Raw genomic sequence first — 27,470 nt, forward strand, 5'->3', positions numbered from 1 at the left:
AGTAGCTCACTCAGTTCCAAAATATATATTTTGGGCAAATTGTAATGCTGCAGCCACTCAATGCTTCCAATGAGCTTTTGCAAGACTAGTAGAGCTAATGTTTCACTACAGTCCATGCTACGCCTAAAACCAGCAGTAGATACATTCACACTCAGACTGGACGAACACCCCAGCTAACTTAAAGGACAACTCCTTGACCATCATCAACCAATACACCAGCCAATACACAAAATAGCTAAACCTCAATAAAACAGTTCCTTGGATCTACACTGCAGTGTGCAAATGCTTGGTCCTAGCATTACTGTAGAACAACTCACCAGAGAAGCACTGTTCACAACATCAAGAATGAGTTCCCATAAGCTTTTTCTCATTCCTTCTTGACATTTTAATCAAATCGTGTGCTGATGAACAGTGCCACACTAACAACTCTGACATTTGACCATTTACCAGTGTCCATGCCAGAGATCTAGCCATGCCTTGTCACTTGCAAGTTCCTTACAAAGGAATGGTGCTGGGGTGAGTGTGTTCTGGAGTTCATCCCAAAAGTAATGACAACATGTTTTTAAGTAAATTATTTAAAACCGTTTCTTTTCTTTTCTTTATAGGGGCTGTTAGTGATACTGTACGTATTTTACAATTTCAGTCCGTTAAACTCATCCAAGCTATTTGCCTTCTGAAAACTGCAGACAGTTACTTTCGAGTTCCCCTGTTAAATGTATACTTAAACAGACTTTAATGGTTTGTTCAAAACAAAAGCCAACGGATCAGGAATGACATTTTATTAGTGTAGAATATTGTTTTATTACCATAACACTACTACAAGACAAAAACAGCTCACTTACTTAAGCCTCAGTATTAAGTATAAAAGCAAATCTTGCATTCATGTAATAAGAAAAGCTTAACAAGTTAATGTAATGAGATATCTTAGTGAGGTCTTGTATGCAGTGCAAATCAAAGTATACGTGTACCTCTTTTAAACGTATTACTTAGGCTATTTCAGAATATTTGGATCCTGCAGAACCTGTCTACACATTTGGCAATACAATAGACCTACAAAGCTATTGTAGGTCTAAACTGTGATGGTGGCCAAGGGAGGTCCTGGGGTCTAAGCTGGTTCCTCTGGTGCCCATGCACTGTAACCGTGTGGGGTCAGATCTGATGCACTGCTCTTTCAGCAAAATGTCTCTCCTCTACCTTTCACCTCTTTCATCTCTGGTAAAGCATAAAATGCCTGACAAAGATATATTTTTAAAGCGGGGAAGCCTGAGTACAACATGAGTGGATTAGTCATTGTAGTCCTCGTTTCCTTTCTATCTATGTGTCTGATTTTAAACTGAGTATTATGTTCAACATAATAATGTGTGGCAGTCAGTTATTTGAACGGTTTAAATTTACTGAGGACAGGGCAGTTATACAGACAGCGGAATTAGCCGATGTCATGCTAAATGCTTGTTTGTTGTTGTTTATATAATCAGCTTGACTTTCTATGTGATACTGTACCATTTCAGCTTCATTACACAGGGGCATAATCTATATTTTCCTTAACTTAACGTGCCCGTGACAGCCTTCATAAACTGCCCCATGGTTAATACACCCATGGTAGGTGGCAGGATACCTGTGGCTTTATTTTTGTGCATTAACATAACATTGCACTGCCGTAGAGCGCAGGCTTTTAAGTTAAAGTAGGCTAATAGCCAGGTAAAGAATCTTTGTTCCCTTTGTTGCTGCGGCTTATTATTTTGGAGTGCAAAGGAGACCCTGCGGTCCAACATGGGCCTTCATAGGTGGCACAGATGCCTTTGGCGCTACTGAAGTCCATAGACAACGTACCGTGAGCAGGTGTTAAATGAAATACAGACAAATACTGAGGAGACCTGTACTTGACATCTATCCATCAACAGAGGCGTGTGTGGCAAAGGCCAGTTGAACAATCCCCCTACCGAAGACACCTGTGACGTCAGGGTTACCAAGACGGTTCGGCCCTATGGCCCTTGCGCCTGTTAATGAGGTGCCAGTCTCACAAAGCCGTGTGTGTCCATTGTAGAGGGGCAATGATAAACTACAGTGTTGTCCATGCTTAATTATCCTCCCATGTGCTTTATTAAAATGTAATTTGGTGGTAATGGAAGTAATATCCTGTAGGTCAAACCATAAGGAGATCACCTGATAGCAGCTGTGTTTCCAAGGTAGCGTAGACATAGATTCCACTGACAATCTCATTATAGCTTTTAATGAGTGAAGTACACAGCAGGACACAATTGCATTTGTATATACTATTTCATCATAATGATGTGAATTCTCTACATACGCTAGATCTCTAACCTCCATAGTACCCAACCAATATTTGTTTTTTATTTGATCTTCGACTAGCTATGGTGGATGTACATGTAATGCCATGCTAGTGTATAATGTTATGCTAGCTTTTGAAGTGTTGTCGACTCTTCTGAGGCTGTTCGTATATTTTCCCATCATAATTATGGTAGGTAATGCGGTACAGTTTATGTAATCACACCTATATTTATAGATGCATGCCCTCAGTCCATGGGCACTGCCTGTATTGCCTTGTGTTTGCCTTCACAATGTGTTGTCGTATTAGAATCAGAGGCGTGAAGATGCCTGAATTGCTTGGGGAGAGAATACTGCCACCATGAACCAGGTGTATGTTAACAAGTGTTTAGTTAAAGCCATACATTTCATTGCTTATCTGTACACAGCCATACGGTAAGGTGTGTTCTGGAGTTCCCAAATTTCACTCTTTTCCTTATACAGTATAATGCATTTACTTTTGATCAGAGCCATATTTCCCATTCAAGAAAGTAATTACTGTAAATGGTATTATGTGTTAGTGTGAATGGAATCGAATGGCATTACGTGGCATTTTATATATATATATATATGAGATATAATGTAAAACATAATAACATTATTGTGGGAGCACCTCCTCTAAGAGTAGGAGTAAGACAGTTTGTGCAGGTCTGAATCCTAAGCCACCAGCCCCTACATTATTTGAAGTAACATAGCTGCTGCAGCAGGTTAAAGCTTTGTGCAGAAAAACTTTGGTACAAAGTGGGTGAATTAGGCATTGTCTTCCTAGCTTGCTTTTTCAGAACAACCCATACTTAAAACATAAAATGTCGTGTTTTTGTGATAATTTTCTGTTAATGGCAGAAATGACAAATGACAAATAAAGCAAATCACCCCTCCTGCATGCATATACATTTTTTTTCCCCAACTTGTTGGATATAGCATGCCAATTCCAATCAGTGATTTGTCTATATACATTAATGGGCAGAAAAGTTATGTAAAAAATGCTAGCATTTTCAACGTTGGTTCACGCTAACGATACTCTACAGTATAAACATACTGCACTGCAAGAGGTAGGCCACACCCATAACATTCCTACTTATGTACGTCATTGAGGAGGGCAGTGGATCATGAGAACAGCTGTTGAAGATTCTATGCACATGTTAGCCATATTGCGCAGCAGTGCACTTCCCAGCTGACACTGGGCAACACTTTGGATGCCGTGAATCGCTGGCTTCGTGGCGCATTAATATTGCTATTACGGCCACTTATCCAAGACTACTGCTAAAACACACCGGCCTGTCTCATCCTGTGTCCTCTCCTGCTGTGCTGGGACACCCTGGGGTGAGGGTGCCTGTGAACTCTGTATGGTCTGAGCAATGCAATAGATATGAGCGCATTTGATGATGTTTAAAACTTTTTGACAACTCTTTGAAGTTTGAGAACTTGTGTGTGAAAATAAGGCTTAAATACAAATATATATTCAGATACAGCTCCGACCACTGCACCTTTTACTTTCCTTTCCACAAAAGTTGAAAAGGAAGGTTTTGAGTGAGGAACAGAAAGGTTAAAAAAATTAAGAGACCACTGCAATGTTTCTGTTCCTCACTCAAAACCTTCCTTTTCAACTTTTTTGGAAAGGAAAGAAAAAGGTGCAGTGATCTCTTAATTTCTTCCGGAGCTGTGTATATATATATATATATATATATATATATATATATATATATATATATATTAATTATATACAGTGGATTATAAATTGGCTGGAACAAGTATTTGATACAGGTTTTCCCACTTACAAAGCATGTAGAAGTCTGTAATTTTTATCATAGGTACTCTTCAACTGTGAGTGACAAAGATCTGAATTTTTTCCCCAGAAGATCTCATTGTATGATTTTTAAGTAATTAATTAGCATTTTATTGCATGTCATAAGTATTTGATACATCAGAAATAGCAGAACTTAATATTTGGTACAGAAACCTTTGTTTGCAATTACAGAGATCATACGTTTCCTATAGTTCTTGACCAGGTTTGCACGCACTGCAGCAGGGATTTTGGTCCACTCCTCCATACCGACCTTCTCCAGATCTTTCAGGTTTCGGGGCTGTCGCTGGGCAATACGGACTTTCAGCTCCCTCCAAAGATTTTCTATTGGGTTCAGGTCTGGAGACTGGCTAGGCCACTCCAGGACCTTGAGATGCTTCTTACGGAGCCATTACTTAGTTGCCCTGGCTGTGTGTTTCGGGTCATTGTCATACTGGAAGACCCAGCCACGACCCATCTTCAATGCTCTTTACTGAAGGAAGGATGTTGTTGGCCAAGATCTCGCGATACATGGCCCCATCACAGCGAGTGGAGTTTAGACCGAAAAGCTCTATTTTTATCTCATCAGACCACATGACCTTCTCCCATTCCTCCTCTGGATCATCCAGATGGTCATTGGCAAACTTCAGACAGGCCTGGACATGCGCTGGCTTGAGCAGGGGGACCTTGCGTGCGCTGCAGGATTTTAATCCATGACGGCGTACTGTGTTACTAATGGTTTTCTTTAAGACTGTGGTCCCAGCTCTCTTCAGGTCATTGACCAGGTCCTGCCGTATAGTTCTGGGCTGATCCTTCACCTTCCTCATGATCATTGATGCCCCACAAGGTGAGATTTTGCATGGAGCCCCAGACCGAGGAAGATTGACCATCATCTTGAACTTCTTCCATTTTCTAATAATTGCGCCAACAGTTGTTGCCTTCTCACCAAGCTGCTTGCCTATTGTCCTGTAGCCCATCCCAGCCTTGTGCAGATCTACAATTTTATCCTTGATGTCCTTACACACCTCTCTTGTCTTGGCCATTGTGGAGAGGTTGGAGTCTGTTTGATTGAGTGTGTGGACAGGTGTCTTTTATACAGGTAACGAGTTCAAACAGGTGCAGTTAATACAGGTAATGAGTGGAGAACAGGCGGGCTTCTTAAAGAAAAACTAACAGGTCTGTGAGAGCCGGAATTCTTACTGGTTGGTAGGTGATCAAATACTTATGTCATGCAATAAAATGCAAATTAATAATAAAAAAATCATACAATGTGATTTTCTGGATTTTTGTTTTAGATTCCGTCTCTCACAGTTGAAGTGTACCTATGATAAAAATGACAGACCTCTACATGCTTTGTAAGTAGGAAAACCTGCAAAATCAGCAGTGTATCAAATACTTGTTCTCCCCACTGTATTTAAGTGTGGAGTATATGACCAGCATACCATGACTTACAATAGAGCTGTCCTTAGCCGTGGTATTTTGGCATTAAACCTCAAACTCCCAAGATGCTTTATTGCAGCTATAAACTGCATACCACACCAAGTTCAACAGTATTTGTGTCTCCGTAATGGATTTGCTACATTTATATAGGACATAATACTGCAAGATTCTATTTGGGCTTTTCTTGTAGAATCCTCATAGTAACCAATATTCTGTGTTCTCTTACTGGATTTGGCAATGGAAATAAAAATGCTGTTAGGATGGTTCACAAATCATGATAATCTTAAATGATCGTATGACTTGTGTTTGATATTTCCTCCAATCAAGGTAATCATTCAGTGGCCCAGTTCTACTCCCCAAGGGATGTTCTGTACTCCTCTTGGTCCAGCACCAAGACAGGAAGTGATTAGGCCAGGGGCCTCATTCTCTTCCCGGCCCAGTTGTGGCGTGGCAGGATTGCTGAGGCCTGTCACTGTACTTGAGTGCGTGCTGACATGCCTTGTCAGCTGGCTCCTCTGAACAAGGCTGGGATCGAGTTTCTAGCTCTACCTGCGTCTTCATCTTCATCCAGTCTAATCCATGTGTGGGTTTGGAGTTTGCTCCTCCAAATAAGAGGATGAAGAACAACTGCAGATTGGTTACAGGCGTGGGGCGATAGGATATTCCATTGAAACACGTTTTCTTTTATAACCAGTCGTCATCTTCAGCTGTATGGAGTATGCAGAATCTACAGATATCTTTGTCAACGCCGTTGGATTGGCAGTAGAAGATGGAATATATTTCACTATATCAGCCTTTTTCTATTGCAGAGTTATTGCATTATACCTTACACAGCTTGTCTATTGTAATGACAGAATGACAGTGCCATCTTTTGACACAGATTTAGAGGTTTGAAGGCAGGGGCTTCGCCTATCACTCCTCTGTCCATCTTTTTTACCCTGCACTGCTCCTTAGTGACCTAACACTGTAATAGATGTCTTGGCTGCCACATGTCATGGAGACACATGCCACAGGTTGACACGGAGGCAGCCACCGTAAACAGGCCAGGGATTATTTTTAGCTTTGTCTTTGTCTGGGTTCGTGAGCTGAGCCGGAGGTTAACAGAACTCCTTTATGAGGTATTCCACAACCGATTGGTCGAAGCAAGCCTTTTTATTGGTTGAGACCAGTGGAGACTCATAATGAACTAATGTTAAGCCATGCTATAAGAAAATGTACAGGTAGGCTCATGACACAACAATTGGTTACTTGTTTACTATTCTCTCTGAGGAGTCACTGTGCATCAGTTGTCCAATAAGCCTAGTGAGTGCAATTCATTAACTTGTTCTCCAATGAAAGCTGAATGAACCATGATTTAATTTATGTTTAGGAAGCTTAGTCTCTGGCACCCTAGCCTTTCCTGAATAATGATGGTATTATATTCATGTATCTCTTTTCTTGAATTGAAATTTGCATTAATTGATTCATGATTCTGATGCTGATATTGTACTTCCCATTTAAAAGCCAGGTGATGAATAGAAACTTTGAACTACATTTACATTCAGGAGAGACATACTTTAGAGCTGTAATATTATTCCAGCTTCCTTGTCTATTTTTCATGGTTTAATACTTATCCAGATACTACATATTTTAAAGAATGCTTATAGGAGATCATCTAATGCTGGTATGAAATGCTACATGAACGATTCAAGGAGAAGTGTGCCAAGTCCTTGATAGAATATGTGCATTTTAAATGGGAACTAGGCTGTAGGCATTTGGGAGAGAGCGAGCTTTGGAGTGCCATCTCCATTTCTACAAGGTGATTTGGCTCTGAAAAGAAGTCACAGGTGAGCTGACATTTGCAGAGGTCAGAGATGCTCCCCCTGTGTGAAGCTGTTGTTGGTTAACAGCGCTCCATCCATATGGGCAAAGAGAGAGACGAACCAGCAGTTTCACCTCTCCTCACTAATTGGCTCCTAATTATCAAAGTTTCAATGGTGGAGTGCTGAAAGGAAGAAATAGCAGTACACCAGTGGAAACCCACTATGAACTAATCCTTCAGGGAGGCTATGAGGAACACACAAAATACTTGAATTATTTTAAAAGCATGGCCAGACTGTAGCCTCACAGACATCTATCCAAAAAGACATTGACGGGAGGTATTAGCGGATTGTGTCGCCAGTGTTTTGTCTTGGCTCCTAATGCAATACAGTCAGTTAAATAATTGAACAAAAAATGTAACTAGAAAGAGAAAAACTCCAGTACAACTACACATTAATAAATGCAATCAAAAATACAACAGGAACTAACAAGGATTTAAAACTGTTTATAAGAAAAAGTGACCAGTGTTCACAATGTGCATGTTAGAGCAGCATGGACAGAAGGTATGCATGCATTGGTGATTGCATGTGTGTGTATGTGTAAACATCTTAAACATCGACCATGAAATGTCTTAAGACATTTTAGACATGCATCAAAACACCATGATAGACAGTAAAAGCAAACAACCTTGACGACTAATAGTAACCCATTTGGTTTTGGAGAAAGTATTTGCTGCCTTTCAGTTTACAAAACCGTGACTTGTGCCTTGTAAGGCTGTTACTAAAAACATAGCTTTGAGGTATTTTCTAATTTGTCTCCCTGATGAGACAGAAACACTGCCATTGAAATGGCTGCTATGGGAACACTGCCATTGAAATGGCTACAGTAGGTCACCCTGATACGTTCGTCCACTGGCATTCTATAATGTTCAGCCCTCCAGCTCCCTGTCTGTACATTCAACATCACCACTCCTCCCAGCTCTCATTGACATATACCACCTATTATGGCTGCACGATATATCGTTTCAGCATGGACATTGCAATGTACGCATCCGCAATAGTCGCATCACAGAAGGTGTGATTTAGTAAGGTATACATATATCAGTCTACAATATATATTTTTTCAAATTGAAAAGCAGCATTATATCTGTCTGATATAAGGTAATTTACTCTGATTTATGGGTAATTGGATACACAGTTAATTATTATTATTTTAAACACGGTTCGTTGCTGCACTTGGTTGACATGCAGGCTCTGCCAGCGCGTGGCGAAATGATGAGCGAGGGACCGAAATTGAGAATTTGAAAGCTGTTTAACGGCACAGTCAACGTAGTGTATGTAAACCTCTGAACCACTGGAATTGTGATGTAGTGATTTAGATGTGAAATAATCGGTCTGTAAACAGTTGTTGGAAAAATTACTTGTGCATGCACAAAGTAGATGTCCTAACCGAATTGCCAAAACTATAGTTTGTTAACATGAAATCTGTGGAGTAGTTGAACATTTTGTTTTCGTGACATCAACCTAAGACTATGTAAATTTCCCACTTCAACTGTATACACCCATATACACTTGGCTGAGTTGATTGGACGTCTACAGGTAGGGGTTATAGCCACTCCCTCTGTGGGTGGATTTTAAATGTGCACATCACAATGTAGATAGTCGCACTCACACACAGACACACCTGCTTAAGTTGATGGGTCATTAGACAGGTTCTCTTGTTGTTGCCTCTACCCAATCATGGCTAGAGGCAAGGTTTCTAGGAGCATTTCTGAACATTTCTTTTGTTTTTTACAAGGTTCGTAGTGAACCATTTTAGTTTCAAGATGCCACTTCTAGAAAAAATACATGTTGATAATTTTGACACCTTGTTCAAGAGCCTCCCCTGAAAAGTAGCGAGGTGTGTCATATGTCTAGCTTTAAAAATATACTGCTTTAAGAATCACTGTTCAAATGCCTGGCACTGTGGTGATCAAAGTCGAGATGTAGTCAATAAACAGCATTCTCACATACACCTCCCCTTGTCCAGGTAGGTTAGAGCAGTGTACAGTACTATAGTGATGGCATCAACCATATGCATTAGAATGGGTCCAAATGGGGACGATGTGATGTGATCTTTGACACAGCCTCTCAAAATACTTCCTGTTGACCTGAGTGAGTGCTCCTGGGTTATAGTGATTTAACTTAATCACCTTGCCACATCTGGATACTAGAACTATTTTGAAGTATGTTGAGACAACCACTAGTTGTGATCAGAGCCTTTCAGGTGCAGCTTGCAAGGGGGATGTCACTGCAGGCTGTGGTGTTTCCCTCAAAATGCCAAGGAGGGGTTGGGTTCTTCCGGGAGTGAAGTATCTGTGTCTGTGACGTAGTTATGCTCTTGTCTAATGTCACATTTCTTATATGCATTTGTCCCTTTACTGACCTTTGCCTCTTTCATTGCTTTGCAAAACCCATACCCAGTTCTGTTCTAAATAAATACACTCACAAAAGTGAGTACACCCCTCACATTTTTGTAAATATTTGATTACATCTGTTCATGTGACAACACTGAAGAAATGACACTTTGCCACAATGTAAAGTAGTGAGTGTGTGTATATATATATATATATATATATATAACAGAACACAACTCAAATGTACTAAGAATCAAAAAGGGCTTCGGACAGAACAGAAGATAGTAAACCATGTAACATTAATGAGACGAATAATCGACAAGTGAAGACAGACAAGACAAACGCTAAATACCCTGGGTGATTATACAAATGGGTGTCAGGTGTGTGAGGTGATCGTCCGGAGATGTCAAACGCCGGTTCTGAGAGGAAGGTGGAACGGTTGGAACCGGCACGGTCGGTTTCATAGATGGAAATGAACTAGTAAGCGTTACAATTGCAGGTTTGTTTGTACTCTGTGTTCTCCATTGCCAAATAGTTGTTTTATACAGCTTTCCCGGTAGTCAAAGGTTTTTGATTGAAATAGGATTTTATAGCCACTGTAGGGACAAGATCATCAAAACACTTCCTGTTAGCCAACAGTAGAAACATATTGCTCAGACCAACATGGATCAGTCCTTACCAATGGTGCTTCCCTTTTTAGTTTTTAGTTTTTGCCTATCAGCAAGAATGAGGAGAATGAGTGCATGGTCTGACTTGCCAAATGGCAGCAGGGGAGGTACTCGTATCAGTTCCAAAACTGAGTAAAACCGTGTTCAAGCAGGGGGCCAAGCCACATTCCAATTACATCAATAAGAACAGTAGAACTCCCCTCTGACCACAGAGGGTATCAACATTCTGCTAGATCCCTCTCACCACAGTGACACGCTGCTATAAAAACATAGCAGAGAATTGAGTTGTGGATTGTTGTTTCTTTGTACACTTGTTGATAGAGTTACTATAGATTACTTGTCTGGGTGGAGAACAATGGGCAGATATGCATTTTGCCTTTTGTCCTCTTTTATTTGTCAACTGAGGTGAATGCCCCCCCCAATCCCCACCCCCCTCCCCCTCCAGTAAATAGGTTAAGACGCTGAGCTATGCAAAGTAAGCACTGTTTCACAGAAGCAAAGAAGACATTTGATTTCTGCCTTTGTGCATATTTCAATTGGAGACGGCCATCTAAAGTGAAGCTGCTCCAGTTGTAATTGTTTTACAGTGGCTTGCTTGGGCATACAGCTCACAGTGTGGATTGTGTCTTACTCTTGTTCAAGATCCATGCATCATGGGAGTGGAAAACCTTAATGCAGGCTAATAGATGGATTTTCAATTAACAAAGGCGTCCGTATGGCTTCGGCAAATAACTCAGGACACTTTTAGCAGAAAGTCACTACTACTGTTCCGATGTCTCTCAGAGACATTCTGGCTTCCAAAATGAGGATTGCATTAACAGCAGATAGCTGAACAAAGGATTGTGTTTGGCAGCTGGATATTGGCATTATTTCAATCGCCAAGCGAGACACACGCCCAACAAACACAGGTGTGATGCAGGTTTTTCACATCCGCTTGTACAGGGAAAGGCTGTGGGAGGATGGTGGGTAACTGAGTTACCACGCAGCCTCTCTGCTGCTGTGTCCACCCTGTTGTTTGCGTCCCTATTCCCCAGGTCCCACTGTCGTTTCCTGCCAGTGCTCAGCCCACAGACCATTACCGTCCTGGCCCTTCTGTCTGTGTGGCAGGGCACTCTCCCTGAGACCAGGTGCCAGTCAAGATGGATGTTCTTGGGCCGGGCTCCCATGTGGCTGGTGCGTTCAGCGCTAGACCCTGTGTGCCAGTCCCACCGCGAGCTGCTGTGGCTATAGACGAGAGCCAAGGGTACTGAAAGCACACAGCCTGCTCACAGTCGAGCTGGAACGCTCAACCATTGTATTTCCAAGTACCTCCATTTCAGCCTTCCTGGATTTTTCTGTGATAATCATGTAATTCCAATACGATCTGCCAACTTTCCAAACGGCTATGTCCTAGGACTCCGCAGCTTATGGTTTCAGTGTGATTGGAGTCTAGGTTAGTCCAGTTGTCATCCCATGTTCGCTGTGGATTTCCTCCTTTGTAGAGAGCGTACGCAGAGAATTACAACTGCTGACCTCTCCTTGCAACTCGCTTACCTTATGTCAACGTGCATATTCAAGTAACACTAATGGCATGTTTAGGCTCCTATTCCCATGGCATTGTCACCACTACAATCCACTGTGTCTTCTGCCACGGCCAGATTCTGATGCGACGTAATGAGATAAGACCTTTTGCTTATTTTTCTTTCTTTCTTTCTTTCATTGATTTATTTTGTACTATAAAAAAGACAAGTGAAAGGCCAACCATGCAATAAATACAAGATAGAAGTGCAGGTCCAGTTGAACAATCGCAAGTGCTTTGTAAGTAAAGCAAAACAGCAAAAGGAAAAACAGTTATGTAATTTAAAATAGAAATTACTGTGTGGTTGTGGTTTTGTGTGTGTGTGTGTGTGATTTTTGTGATATTTAGGCTACATGAGGTTGTCTACAGGGTGGTTGGGTTTACAAGACTGACCTAGTCAATAGTGTAGTAAAGATGTCCTGAATTCATACATTTGAAAGAGAGTTTTCTGTGTAATGCTGATGAGGGGAGGGTGAACATTACTGGAGTGTCTTGTCTTACATGAATACAACTGGGAATTAAGATGGAAGATGCCTTTGAACAGTTTGGCTAAGATGTCTGGGTGGTTTGTCTATTTGTTGATGAAGTAGCGTATTTAGAGTATATTAAGATCATAGATGCCCCGGATATTTGTTTTTTTAAACAGTACATGTATAAACTCTTACTGGGTCAGCCTTGCCTTTGGGCTTCTATAGGATGACACAGATGGCTACCAGAAAGAGCCAGGGCACTTGACACTGAAACAAAGATAAGTGACTGCTCAGCTAATGTCAGTCCACCTCCGAGTTTTTGGTTTCTTTATTAACCTGGGTTTCTGTGGCAACATCCTGAGATTCCTGGGTCTGGAGGCTGCTGGGTCTGGAGGCTGCTGGGGCTACCGGAGGAACCAAATGTTTTATTGATGCTGAACGACTGCCTGGGATACAACCGCAGCCTTATCTGATAGCTGACAAAACCTTTCAGCCGCCCATGCTTTCCCCTCCACAAAAGCCTGATGACGGACGGTTTCCAGCTGAGAGAGGAGAAAAGTTATCTGATCCTTAGTGCATCGTATGCAAGTCTCCCAGTCACTCAGATCCCATCGGAAATTAAGAGGCTGTTTTTCCTGCCTATATAGTGCACAAGCTCCTCTGTCTGCAGAAGCCACAGCTTCTTCATTTTCTATAATTACATTTACCCGTACCGTTGGCTGAAGAGTGTGTGGTTCCACCGTATTGGGATGTTATCAGGTGAACCCTATTTTCCAACCGTAAAACGAATGCTTGCATCTTATTGCAACGCAGTGTCAACAAGCACACGTGGATGAATGTCACCCATACGGACTGTCCACTGGTATACACTGCTGTCATGGCCATTGGGCAGTATGTATCTGGTTCCCAGGTGCATCTCATTGTGACTGAACTGGGTACGGCGTGTCCTGCCCAGCCTTAGGGCTGTAATGTGGCGCTAATCTGCTCTGGAGGCCGACTTGGCTCCCCCCCCCCCCCCCACACACACACACACACAAACACACACACACACACAAACACACACTGTCAAAGCTGTCAGGACCACAGTACCTAGGCTTATAGAGGGACCGCCATGTCTGCAAGCTGTGGCGTTGGGTGCGGGCAGAGCCGCGGCAGCCCCGAGGTGTCAGCTGTGGCGGTTTGGGTAGAATGCCACGGAGGCCTAATGCTGATGAGAAGGTGGAACCAGTCCATCTGTTCCTGCTCAGGGCTGCCCTCTGAGATGTATCCTCCTCTCTTCCCTTCCTCGATTTGCTCTCCCACTTCATCTTCCCTCTTTCACCCGGCCCTTAAACATCAGTTTGTCTCTTTCTTCCCATTCCGAGCGTCTCTGTCTTTCTCTTGCCCTCTTCCTTCCTGCCCCATCTGTCACGTCGTTCCTCCCATGATCCATCTCTGTTTGTCATCCTCGCTGTCTACTCTTTTGCGCTCAGTCCTTTTTGGGTTCGCTCTCCTCTTTCTTCTCCATCCCGCTCTTTCTCTAGCCCTCCTCCCTCTCAGCATTCCTTTCCACTCCCTCTTTTTCCCCCTCTCTATCTGCATCCCTGTCTCTCTCTATTCCCCATGCCTCCCCATCACCATAGTGGGTGTCATCAGCATGACGTGCTGTCTGCCTGGTATAAACAGGGCTCCCTAACAGCCGAGAGCCGTCAGCCCTGCACATCCCCAACACCTTTGGTAATTGCCACAGTGCAATGTCAGTCAGTGCTTTCTAACACATATCTTCTGTAATGCCACACAGTATATTGCCCGCCATATTCATTTAGCAGTGGAGTGCCTTCTCAGCTCAGTAGGTCATAGCGGACAACAATTGCTTACAATTCGAATTAGCAGACAGTTCAGCATAGCGGACAGTTCGAATTGCAGAGAACAGATACGACTTAATAGGTTCACTGCGCTTCGCTGTAGGAACTGGCGCATCTGGGTTAGATGTCCCTGGAGTGTCGATTTGGGTTGTTTAATGTCTGAATGAATGAAATTCTCATCACACAGTTTGTGTATTTGTGATTGGTGTATTTACACCTACTGTGTTCAAGAAAACAGCATAGCCAATCATCGGTCGAAGTGGGAGCGTGTTTGGATTTCTTAAAGCCCTGGGGTGTTCCAGGGAGGGAACTGAGAGTGTTATTTCTGTAAACCGTGTAAACTGGAATACATCCTCTGGAAGATTTAGTTATTAGGCCAATTTGTTTCCTCATTAACTTCAGTAACGGAAGAAAAACAGGTGCTTATACTCACATATTGTTTGTCGCCACTAAATAGATAAATGCTGTTGCTTATCAGAGAGATAATCCTATTTAGAGAGTCAAAGAGAGGCTTGAGTCTATTCGTAAATATAAGCATTCGATCAGGAAGCTACTGGACATTGAAGTGTATGTGAAGTCATAATGTGATTACTATTATTTCTCTCTGTGCTCTCAAAGGAGTGGCTGGATGTGATTGTTTGTGATCCATGGTTGATGTAGCTTGAAGAAACTAGCTCAATTTCTTAGGATATCAAATTATTTATCTTAGAGTGGTGGTGAAGTTTAGCTGGTTAGTGGTAAAACATTTCAGATTGAAGTGTTCCTGAATAAAATGTTGGTGGGTGTTGTGACTGTACCTGTGGGGCAGTGTTAAATTGTCCTTGAATTAGGAGGGCTGGCCACATATGAAAGGGCTCTTTTGGACTGTCTCTGGCACCAGTGCCAGCTCTGACTCCAACTGAAAATCTAAAGTCTCATGAGAAACGGCTAGCTAATGAGGACATTGAAGCATGGCCGCATGGAACCACACATACGGACAGTGGCAGCAGCTAAAACAAATGCTAGGTAAAATAACTAGGTTATATTCTGTTCAGAGTACTAGGTTATATTCTCCTCAGAGTATTAGGTTATATTCTCCTCAGAGTACTTGGTTATATTCTCCTCAGAGTACTAGGTTATATTCTCCTCAGAGTACTTGGTTATATTCTCCTCAGAGTATTAGGTTATATTCTCCTCAGAGTACTTGGTTATATTCTCCTCAGAGTACTAGGTTATATTCTGTTCAGAGTACTATGTTTTATTCTCCTCAAAGTACTAGGTTATATTCTCCTCAGAGTACTAGGTTATATTCTCCTCAGAATACTAGGTTATATTCTCTTTAGAATACTAGGTAATATTCTCCTCAGAGTACTAGGTTATATTCTTCTCAGAGTACTAGTTTATATTCTGTTCAGAGTACTATGTTTTATTCTCCTCAGAGTACTAGGTTATATTCTGCTCAGAGTACTAGGTTATATTCTGTTCAGAAATGGAACATAAACATTATACTACTTACACTTGATCTCAAGCTGAATACCTCTGCCTATTTGGTTGTTATTGGTATCTATGCCTGAATTATTCTTTGGCTGGTGTGTGTTATGCATCATCTATATTTTATTATAAATCAACCTGAAGTAATACAATTATGTTTTATAAGGTAGGTTTATAATGTGGGTTCTATAGTGTAGGTTTTATAATGTAGGCATTAAAAGGTATGTTTTATAATTTAGATTTTTAGAAGGTAGGCTATATAGTATTTTCCAGTTATTTGCATGTGATTTTAATGCCCATTATTTAAATTTCTCTTAAAGCTGTAAGGGATATTTCAGCGCCTTTAATGAAGTTATGAATAATTCTTTGTCATTGCCTGGCTGGCCAGGTAGTGGGAGGTGGGTCAGGGAGAGAATACTGCATCCCAGACTAGCAGCAGGTAGCAAGGTGACACAACTAGCTGAGTCTCCTCTGCCAACTTGTGATATTACTGCTCTGTCAACCTACCTCTGGGACAACCGCTTCAAAGGTTTGGCATTAACACACACACACTCCTGGATTTAGATGAAGTTTAGAGCAGTGTAACTCATGTGCTTGGAAGACCTTGATGTGTATGCTATAAATTAAAAGGCATTGGTTGACTAGCTTGAAGGTTCTTGCCAAGTTCCTAGTACATATATTTGATTCAGGTGGCCTTCAAGACTGTTGGCTACACTCCGTGTTCTGTATCTAAGACTTTTATTTGAGCGTCTGAAATATTTGAGGAATTTATTGTATACTGGTATATAATACATTACAGCTTTACAGTGATTAATGCAAAATAGTTTTATGGAGGTGATGGATGTTTCCAAGAACCGGGAATATTTAATTATTCCATCATTAACAGACAGCAGAATTATGTAGATGAATGAAGGGTTTAATCAGGGAACCACTAAATTGTCTTCATAAATAGACAGTTTTGGCTGTACCTTTCTCAAATTGTATTTTATCGTGACTGCTGTAGATGGGATAACAGGCTTTTAATGTAGTTGTGTAGTCCCGAATTCCACACTATTCCACACAGTGCCCTACTTTTGACCACAGACCCATGGATTACATAGTACACTAAATTAGGGATGGGGTGCCATTTGGGGTGGAACTTACAACTCACTCTTCCCATTTACCAAAGTGACACCCTAAAGCCTGTTGGATGTCAGCCATGCAAAGACTACAGGTGATGTCAGCCCTGGTGAGGAGAGTGGAGAGGTGAGAGGGAGCATATTAATCCCTTGTTATCTTTCAATGGTTAGTTTATTGACATAGTGTCAGGGGGATTTGAGATGGATTAAGATGTGCACATAGGCATAATGTATGCTATCGATTCTGGGAGGGTGTTTTGCTTGTGTTAAGCATTTTCCAAGTGAGGTTATAGAGTTTACTTTAGGTCCCGCTGTTTATGTTAAATTATAGAGGAATTGAGAAGAAACATCTGAATGGTAGCACCACTTCCTGGATGTGTCTTCCTAGAGCTCATTGAATAATGAATTAAAGATCTGCAAGTGAAAACAGGTTGTTTGAATTATCAGTATTGCCATCTGTCCTGCTAAATGTACTGACTATTTGGGGAATATTGGTGAAAAATGAAAGTTTTCCCCTCTTTGGTTCTCCCTCGTTTCTGCTACAGTAGGGCTCCTTCCATTAGATGTGATTGGCTGTCAGAGGCGGTGATGCGTGGTGAGGGTAGGAATCAGTAATCAAGAAGGAAATGGCAGGCTGTCCAGCAGCAACATGACAATGTGATATGAACTAGTTCATTAAGCAGCCCAGTGTGTCCGGAACTCATATTCTCTCTGAGGCTCCAGTCTCTGTGGGGTCCCTGTCAATGGACAGATGCAGGGCCACTTCTCTTTATTAATGACAAGCGAAGTAAAGCAACCTGTACAATGAGCTATGCTGGGTCCCAGCCAGGGAAAGGGGGGGACAGATCAGGATGGAGGGAATATGGTAGAATGCAGCCACACACCTTAAAACTGACAAATGCCCTGGTTACTCCACCACACTCCAGCGGCGCTGTGACAAATGGGGTTTGAACACGCAAAATGCAGGATGGATTGAGTTCCTCAGAGGGCAGTGATTTCAGAAAGGCAATGTGGTGAATTTTGTGGACTGAGGTGACTGGGACTGATCATATCAAAGTCTTGTCTTTACCACTGGTTATTTTATCCCTGGTAAAAGACAGCAGGACATTCAGAGGTCTCAGCCATTTATCTTACCAAGTGCAATAATGCATTCTGTAACCTCTGTTTTTGTGGGTTAATGTTTTGTATTTTATTTTGACAGCCTTCATTTTAGAATGGATTACGTTCAGACCAAAAGATCTCCTCAGTTAGCCATCCTAGAGACCGTGTCTGGTATCGTGTACTTTGGTATGTTGACTTATATTCTTTTTATCCATACAATGAGTAACCACCTTACTACTGGTCTCTCTGGGCAAGAGTGGTGGTCTCTCTGGGCAGAGTGGTGGTCTCTCTGGGCAGAGGGGTGGTCTCCCTGGGTATGAGGCCACAGGCTTCTGGTAAGCTGCATGCTTTTGCCCACTGAGCAAAGGATATTGAAAAAAAAAAAATTCAAATTATTTTGTACAGTGGGTGGTCTTTTTTCTCATATTGATCCTGTAACCAGCACTTTTGCAAATCCTTTTTGACCCCAAGCAGGCCTTTCTGCAGGTCTTTCAAGTGGCGAGGGTGGATTTCTTTGTGATGTGCCAAATAAATATGTTTGACCTTAGTCTACATTTTCTTGACATCTCTGAATTGTTTTGCTAAAACACATGGCACATCGCTGTACTGGAGAAGGTTACAGTTTCATCATTGCAGTGGGGTATTTCTCCTTTGCCATAATGGCTTATTCTGCCCTGGCAGGGCAACACATCCTCTAATGTTCTTTTTGTCATTTGTTCCAATGCTACAGTGTCCCCAGAAAGAATGTTGAATTGGTTATGGGGCATGTTGTTTGCTTTCCTGTAGAAGTTTTTTTTTTCCATCTGTAGGAAAGTAGCTGAAAAAAGCTTCAATTGCTGAGTAGGAAATGTTGGTTGAGCTGGTATTGGTGGGAGGAGGGTTGGTGTTGGATGGAATGGGAGGCCAACTTTTGGTTTTGGTTGGAGCTCCCTCTCCAAACATTCTGAAAGCAGAGGTTTGGTGTTGTGTGTAGAAGGAGCTCCTGAAGGTAGCGGTTGGGTGTTGGGTGGAGAGGGAGCTCCTGAAAGCAGCAGTTTGGTGTTGGGTCAGGGTTGGACATTATCTGGGGTTATGACCATGGGTAGTGGCGACATCGATGCCTATAAAGTCATCTTTGCTTTTCAGCTTCTGCTTCTTAAAGCTTTCTTCTCATCTTCTACTTGATTTCCTCCTCTATTCTCCAGGTCACTCTTAATTTCAAAGAGTTCTTCTCTCATTTCCTCACTTTCTTTTTGGATGCCTCAGAGTTTTGAAGCAGGTTTTCCATCATGCTCTTCTTTTCAATTTTCACCTGACAGGTTTGTTCACATTCGCTTAATCTATGTGCCATAGCTGTTTGAGATCTGGTCCAGGACCTTTTCTCTTAACTTTATGAGTTCTGAATCTAGCTGCGAGAGTAGATCTCTTATCTGCATGGGGGAATTGGGCATAGGTGATGATTTGGACACATCTTTGTCGTTCCTGTCTGTGCTCATTGGAGAGGAGCTTGCTTTTGGTATTGTGACATTTATCAAGGATTGGTCATTTTGTTCCATGTATTTCACTCTAATCTCTGTGTCTTGAAAAGCATGTCTGCCCTCTGTCTGAACGTCTCATAATCATGTCCATTTTATTTAGCCTATGAATTCTGGGGGGAAAACAAATAGTCATAACTTTTAAGGAATCTTAAAAAACACATCAATATTAAAGCATATGCATTTTGACATGCCCTCTGTAGTATGATGCCAAAAGGTTGTATTATATAGGCTTACTTTATTATTACACATCCTGCTTTCTGAGCGCAGATTGACACTAAGGACATAAACTGGAGTTAGTTGTCTCTGTGCCTGTCTGTGAACAGCAGTGCCAAGCAGTATGAAAAACAGAATGTTGGGTGAACAATGCAAATCTATTCCCGTCAACAGAAATCAACTCCAGGCAATTAATGTCCTTTGTGTGCATTTGATTACTACAGCACTTTGAATTAAGCTGCGTAAAGCTGCCAGTTACAGAGACATTCATCAGTTGTCTTGCAGGGTGATTTAAATATCTTGTTGTTTTCTCGTCCTACTATCTCTCTCCACTCTCGCTCTGTCTCTTTTCACTGGCTGCTGGCTCTATAACAGTTATGTATTGATGCTTCTGTAATGGAGTGCAGGATTCACTCAAATAAACATGACAAACAGGGGAAGTAAATATTTGGTTTCCTCTCCATCCTAGTTTTATTTCCATCCATTAATCCCTGATTATTGATGTAAATGAATGGGGTCATATTTTTCTGACCAAAACAGAAAGGAAAGTCATTCCTCCTCACTGCAGTCCTCTTCAGAAGATATCAGACCTGTTATAGCAAGCACAAATGAAAAGTAATTTTTATGCCAGAATGAGGCTTGTTTTCTGCAAACAAATCCCAATTGGAATGTTTTTGTTTTTTTTATCAACTGTGATGTCATTTTAGCTTTGTATAGTTACAGTCTCCAAGTGTAAAATGTATTTAAGACACAATTTTAGAAGTGGTTTAAAATATAACCTGCCAGTTATGTTCAGTCTGGCTGTTCAGTCAGTCACATGCAGTCCAAATTAGATTAAATATTATACTGTATGTATATGTTTGATAATCATAGCATGCTCAATGTTACTGGTCATTGGTTTTAGTATTTTAGTATACATGAACAAGTTCGTGTACCTCATAAATTGGCTACACTTTATATATACAAGGATCTGAGAGTTCTTAAGTAGTATGGATCTATTTATGTGTTTTTTATTGCAACTGAGGATGTTATGAGCCATAATTTAGCCTTTTAAAGCCTTCATACAGTAGTTGTCATTCATTTTTTTCTCCAATCACTGCTTGTCTAATAAATCAATGTTTGTGTTTATTGATGGAACTCAATATACAACCACATCTATTTTTGATTTATTTGCCTGAACCTCTTTTGGCCCCTTAAAATGTTCAGTCTGATTGTGTGGGCATTAGGAAAATAATTCTGATTGGCCAATTGGATGCTGTGGAGGTCAACCCCAGATGAATGGCCATTGATCAGTTACATGTTATCAATCAAGATATTTTGGAAATAGTTTTGGAACAGCCTTTATTCTTGAAAATGAATGTGGTATAACTACACAGGAGAGCCCTTGCCATTGTCATCTCTGTCAACATTCCCTGAAAAACTCAAATTCTCTGGTAAAAAAAAATATCTAAAATTGGGAAATACTCTATAACTGGGTGTTATATTGACCTCCTAGTTTGACAGTATAATAAAACAATCATGGAAGTTCACAAATGCACTTTTTGTGAAGAAAATTTTCACTGTATGTGTAGACAAAAAATATTTTCTCCTCAAAGAAATAAGATATTTCTTTGAGGAGAAAATATGTGTCCTACACGTAATACACAATGGCATTGTTCGCTAGTCCCTCTGCATTAGTAAGTAATGTTCTGTATAATAATGTGCCTGAATCATATTCAAATTCGAGCGACCGGGAAAACAGAACCCCCAATCACATATCCCTAGCAGAGGGTTTGATATGGCAAATAAATTCAAATTCCTTTTGTGGTCTGGTTGGGTCTCTGTGGTCAAGTCGATGTATTTAAAATGGGCTACAAGTTGTACATTGATAAACGGCTTCTCCAGCTCAATCACAGCGAGGGTGCAATAACCTTCTTTGCATTTCCATATTTATTTCTCTCTGATAAGATTGGTTTTGTCTTCGCCAGAGTGTAACTCATTTACTCATATTTAAATGGCTGCAACCCCTCGTCCTCCATTTCATACCTGTGTTAAGATACATGTCCACTGAAAGAGATTAATTCAAAATTGTCAAGAAAATAATAAACAAGCTATCAAAAGCAAGTCTGGGACTGAAATTGCACATCAGCACAAAATATTCGGTGGACTATAGCTCTGACATTGACTTTTCCCCCTCTCAGCTGTCATGGCTGAAATTGCTATACTGCTTCATGATAGACTTGGCCAGTGTGCAGTAGCCAGGTCAAGCTATTATAATTGCAGCAGGTGCCGAGACTTACACAGAATTTTACAATGGATTTTGATTCTCCATTGGGCTTAGTTGCTATGAGATTTGACGCACAACTGCTAAAAACCTTATATACTGGATGACAGTCCCCTTATGTTATTGAATGTGTGTGTGTGTGTGTGTCGGTGTGTCTATTTGTATTAGCTGTATTTCATGTCACTGTTTACCAATATGTTAGCAGGCTGTATTTGAGCTTTTCAGTTGCATTACTTAAAAAAAGGGCGAGAGACCATTTTGAGATATTTAGTTATCACATAACGCCAGTACACTCTGTCGACAGCACTGGGCTGTTATGGTTTTGCAGCCATCTTCATGACACTGCCCTTCCTCACGTCTTGGCTCAGATGTTATTCCCAGTTATTTTCAGACTCCAATTTGGGACACATCCATATGCAGATATTAAAGGTGGCGCTGTGCAAATAGTGGTCCAGTCAGTGTAGCTGCTGACTTGAATGATTATCTGACCGTGTTAGGCCTCATCCTCACAATGAATGCCTCGCCCCCTCAACCCCTCCACAGTGGCAAACACAGCGAGACAACCATGAATGAATCATTCAGAAAGTGCATCGCGGCTGTGACCTCATACAACATATGGCTGCTTCTCCAGCGCCCGTTTATATAATCTGTAACCTTTGCACTCAGTGTTGGTCCGCTGTGCCTTTTGTCAGGAAGACAACACATTAAACTAGCAGACCGGACTAATGTGTGCTCCTTTTGCTTCTCGGTTCTTCTCTTGCATCTCGTCTCTCTTGCATCTCATCAAATAAGCTTGAGGAACAACTCCTATGGAAACCCTCCCCCTGGCTGCAGCTTGCAGTTTGGCGCCGCCTCCTCCTCTCTTGAGGGACGTCACTTCCCCTTATAAATTTGTACTTACTGGGCTCCCAGGAGCCACTGCCTCACAGTGCATCTGCATCATGGGGGCCAGATGTGTGAATCCTGGTGGCTGGGGTCCAGCAGAAGGCAGCACAAATTGGCTCAGCGCTGCTGCTAATTTACTCTTCTAGTGAAAGGTCAGGCATCTGAAATCTCAGTCGTGGTTGTTGGTTGGGTAATGCGTTCACCTCCAGCTAGTGGGTGCTGGAAATAAATGTCTGATTGAGCAAGTAATGTGATAAAAAGCAGATCATTTTGGCAATATGTGGATCAGAGAACTCATGTTGAACTTTAACTGTCCCACACCTGCTGTTCAGTTCTTGCGATGTGGCATGGCCGTAATCACAAATTGGCCATCACGAAATTGGAAGGTGAGAATGATTGTGCTAAAACAATTACTTCCTGGTTATAGCAGACCTCAACATGAATTAAAGTGGACATGTTTTGAATGTTAAACAAATCTATGGCACACAGAGAGGAAAGATATGCGTTACTTGGAAGAGGGATGTGCGCGCACAGTAATTGCCTGATGTGCAACCGTCTTTCTGTAGGCAGTTTCTCTTTGAGTTATTTCTGTTCCTCTGACTCAATGTCTATGATGACTGATGACAAAAAGTCTGTCTTCATGTTTTCAATGAATGGTCAAGCCATGTCTTTTATTAAAATGTACCATAGTACTACTGTGTTAAATCAGAATCAGTTTTACAATCCCCTTTCATTGCGGAGTACATTTACAGACGCTCAGTTACTTTACTGCTATTTTTGACTGTAACAAGCCACAAACTGATCAGCTTATATCATGGTAAGGAATCCTGAAAATGTGCCAAGGTTTTAGCCTTGAAGTGCGATGATACTGTCATGGACATAAATTAAACCATCCTTACTGAAATGTACTTATATAATCCATAGGGGTTAGCAACTAAAAGGTTGCTGGTTGGAATCCCCAAGCTGTTAACATGAAAACATTTCTTGTAAATCTAGTATGATGGGAAAAAAACCATGTATGAAAAACTCTTGCCATGTTATATACCAAAATACCATGAAAGTACCATGTTGTATCTGTACTATCATGGTAAATATTCGAAAGATAAATGTCTGAACTGGAGGTTTGTAATGTGAAATCATTATACAGTACTTTTCTATAGTAATGCAATGAAGCAATTACAGTCTCAGTCTCTTTTAAGCAATTCACTAGTCATTTTAGTTCAGAACAGCACTGTTTGCCTTTGTCAACATGGTACGTTGGTTATTATTTGAAAATGAACTGTGTTTATGGTAGAGCCTAGCCTTAAGGCTTTATTTGCCTTTCAGCAGTTCCTTGGTTGGTGACTGCTTTACCCTGAACAACCCTGCATTAGTTTGACAGTGGCAATGACCTTCCCTGCCACTCGCTGTCATGCTATTGTTTCACCACATTTTATGGGTTCAAAAGCTCACCAGCGTTATGGCAGACTTGATTGACTCATCATTACAGGTTCCTGTGGCTTTTTCACAATTTTTCATAGATCCATTATGCTCTTGGGTTTGATTTGCTTGCATTGCTTTTAGTGACCCATTTTGACCTAAGTTAAGCAATGTTACTTCTCTTACCATTGAACTTAAAGATGAGATAATATGTTAATGCTAGCTATGGTTTGGGGTGTAGATCAAAGAAACCGTCTCACAGTTCATTTCATATTTCTACAAGTGTGTGTGTGTGTGCGTGTGTATGTGTGTGTGTGTTTAATTGGATAAATATATGCAACTCCGTATATGTTTTGACATCCACTGCTTTAATTATATACAGCACCACAGCATTTGCTGTTTTATATTTCTCTCATGCTCAATTTCTGCCAGTATCACTACAGATCCTTAGTAATCGTAATAAGCACACATATTATTGCCAATCTACTGTGATATTTAATATACACTCTACATTTATCCTCCCCTTTCATTTCAATGTTTTGGTACCTTAACTGTAAGAGCTATTTGGTTGTGGCTGAGGATCCAAGTTAATGCTATTTTATATTTAAAAAATGTAGGCTAATTCACTAATTAAAGAGGAGACCAAGCAGTTTAAATCTTACTAGATGTATCACACAATACATGACCATATCATCACACAGTTCCATTGTAGTTAGCGCAAGCAAGGAAACCACACCTGCAAATCCAGTAATTTTGCATAAAGCCAGTTTAAATGCAAATTACTGAAAAGTGTGTTGAAATGGCATGGCAAGGCTACATTGACCAAATTGCAATTGGGCTCTTAAAATCTAGTTTTAATGTAAGTAGTATTCTATACACTAATAATCCATCCCTCTGTTCCCATTGTTCCCCTGACCATGTTCTACGTCCTTTTCCACAGTGGACGGCTGCGTTGATTGGTCGGTAGACTTGAAGAGGTATCGGGTTCTAGCGGGGGAACCAGTGAGAGTCAAGTGTGCCCTGTTCTACAGCTACATCAGGACAAACTACTCCATGACCCAGAGCGCAAAGATCAGACTCATCTGGTACAAAAACAAAGGGGACTCCGAGGAGCCTATCATTTTCTCCGGCCATAGGCTCAGCAAAGAGGAAGACTCCATCTGGTTCCGCTCAGCAGAGCTGGAGGACAACGGCTTCTACACCTGCGTCCTGAGGTGGGTTTAGTCACTTCGTTTCCGAGGAGTAAATCACAAGTTTGCGCTTTTCTGAACCCCATACCAAAAAAACAGATGTGTGTTTGATTTTAGATTTTTTTTATGACCATGGCTAGTTCGGTCACAAGCATTCAATACAGTTGCTAGAGGTGTTAATTTTTCCATCTACTTTCGAAGCGTACAGTTGTGTTTCTACTGTAAAGCAAAGACTTTAATTGCGGCATGCCCACAGCACGATTTAAACAAGCCCTGCAATGGTACTCAGCATAAGGAAGAGGGACCATCATGCTCATCATCACACCATGTTCAGTTTCTTGACGGAGAAATGTGTGACTGACCTAGCAAGGTAAATTCACCCCTGCCAAAATCAAGATAGCCAGGGAACTGTGGTTGACTCGTATTGAGAAACGTGTAACTGGCATTCCTAAAAGGCATAAGGTCTGTCATAATCATTCCTATAAAATCAGTGATGTTCCTGAAGATCCCTGACCAGAAGGATTGTGTTGTTTAAGTTCACTTCTTGGATTATGACATCAAACCATCAAGTCTGGTTTTATTTATAAATGTTATAAGTCTTTTTATAACATATTATATATGTTCACAGTTCTTAGCTACTTTACCGTAAAATAAAACAGAGACCTACACGTTGAAGTGTAAGAAAGGTGTATAGCTTACTCTGTGATTTTCGCTGAGGCTTCAGTAAAGATCCTCTCTCCAGAGATGATAATCCAGCTCTTCTCTGACAAAGCTGATGCTTCTCCTTGGCCAATAATAGGTTTTTTCTCCTCCGGAAAGAAGGGCAACTCTGCATTCCCCTCACGCTATGCTGACAGTCTAATTAGGAGCGAGATCCTGTCACTTTCGCTGGGCCTCTTATTATACTTACTTTCCCACCCAGTTGGACATGTCCGCCACAGCCACAGACAGCCAGGCCCGATGTATTCCATCCAATGTGTTAGCCAGCTAGAGAGTCATCAAGCTAACCCTTTTTTTTTTTTGGTCTGGGGAACGACAGATAGATTGGAAGTAGGAGAAAAAGCGCAACTTGAAATGGCGTGTAGCACTGTGCCATGTGTTTTTGAACGGATGTGCTGTACTCTAACTCTGTGAAGCAATCTCAGAATTGTCCAAATTAAATTGTCTCTGTGAAGTTTTTCAAGGTCTTTCTCATTTCATGTTTTTTGTTTCCAATAATGTTGACTTTTGATGCTTTAAATCCAAAGATGCAGGAATACAAATGCAGGGTAGCCTAGTGGTCAAGAGATTTGTGCCAGTAAAGTAATAGAAAGGTCGCTACTTTGAGTCGACAAGATGTCAGTTTACCCTAAATGACCCCAGGTTTTTGCTGTAAATAAGAATGTGTTGTTAGGATACCTACCTGGTAAAATAATGGTAACAACAAATATTGTTCCCCACGCAGACACTTTCAAATAAGACACAATAATGCAATTGAAACTCGTATGAACAAGCAGGGATTCTCTGTCCACCAGAAGAGCTGAGCAGCATCTAGACCGTAAAGGCGTTTTGAGAGAAATGCAACACGCGTCTGAGAGACAATTGCGGTGAAATAACATTGGCAGAGGCTGCGGCGCCTGAAATGACAGGGTGGCTCTGGAATGGAAGAATCCATTTTCTACGACGGCCCAGTAACCCGCAGGAGGGCTAATGCTGTGTGTCTGGTCCAGCCTCCCTACACCAATCACCGGGGGGGAGAAAATACACCCACAGGGACACACACACTGCTATCGAGGCCTTGACAGCAGATATATAGGGTATCAGGCGGTGTCCCTTGCTTTATTAGAACATGTGAACAGAGACCTATCATGCCTGTGTGCAGGCAAAACACACAGCGCCGGCGTGACAAATGTTAAGCTGCAGTCAATGAGTCGATGCAATCTGCCTGTCTAATGTGCAGCAGGAGACAGATTCATCACCCCTTTATTTGTCATCCTCTCCAGCTAGGCTAGCCTGAGCCTCCTGTCTCACA

The 27,470-nt window shown here is 41.4% G+C and overlaps 1 protein-coding gene across 7 annotated transcripts in view; it reads left to right on the plus strand.

Annotated features, from left to right (window-relative positions):
* il1rapl2 (interleukin 1 receptor accessory protein-like 2) overlaps positions 1-27,470 on the plus strand; it is a 245,846-nt gene that overhangs the window by 110,360 nt on the left and 108,016 nt on the right. For 6 of the 7 annotated variants that reach the window (XM_010899418.4, XM_010899425.4, XM_010899440.4 and 3 more), the window contains one exon: positions 25,210-25,483. In XM_010899418.4, the coding sequence (XP_010897720.1) occupies positions 25,210-25,483 (274 nt within the window). Of the gene's footprint in view, positions 1-12,222; positions 15,289-25,209; positions 25,484-27,470 lie in introns of those variants that run through there. The other variant, XM_020046017.3, reaches the window with a different exon arrangement.

Source organism: Esox lucius, chromosome 4 (genome assembly GCF_011004845.1).
Source record: "Esox lucius isolate fEsoLuc1 chromosome 4, fEsoLuc1.pri, whole genome shotgun sequence".
NCBI lineage: Eukaryota > Metazoa > Chordata > Actinopteri > Esociformes > Esocidae > Esox > Esox lucius.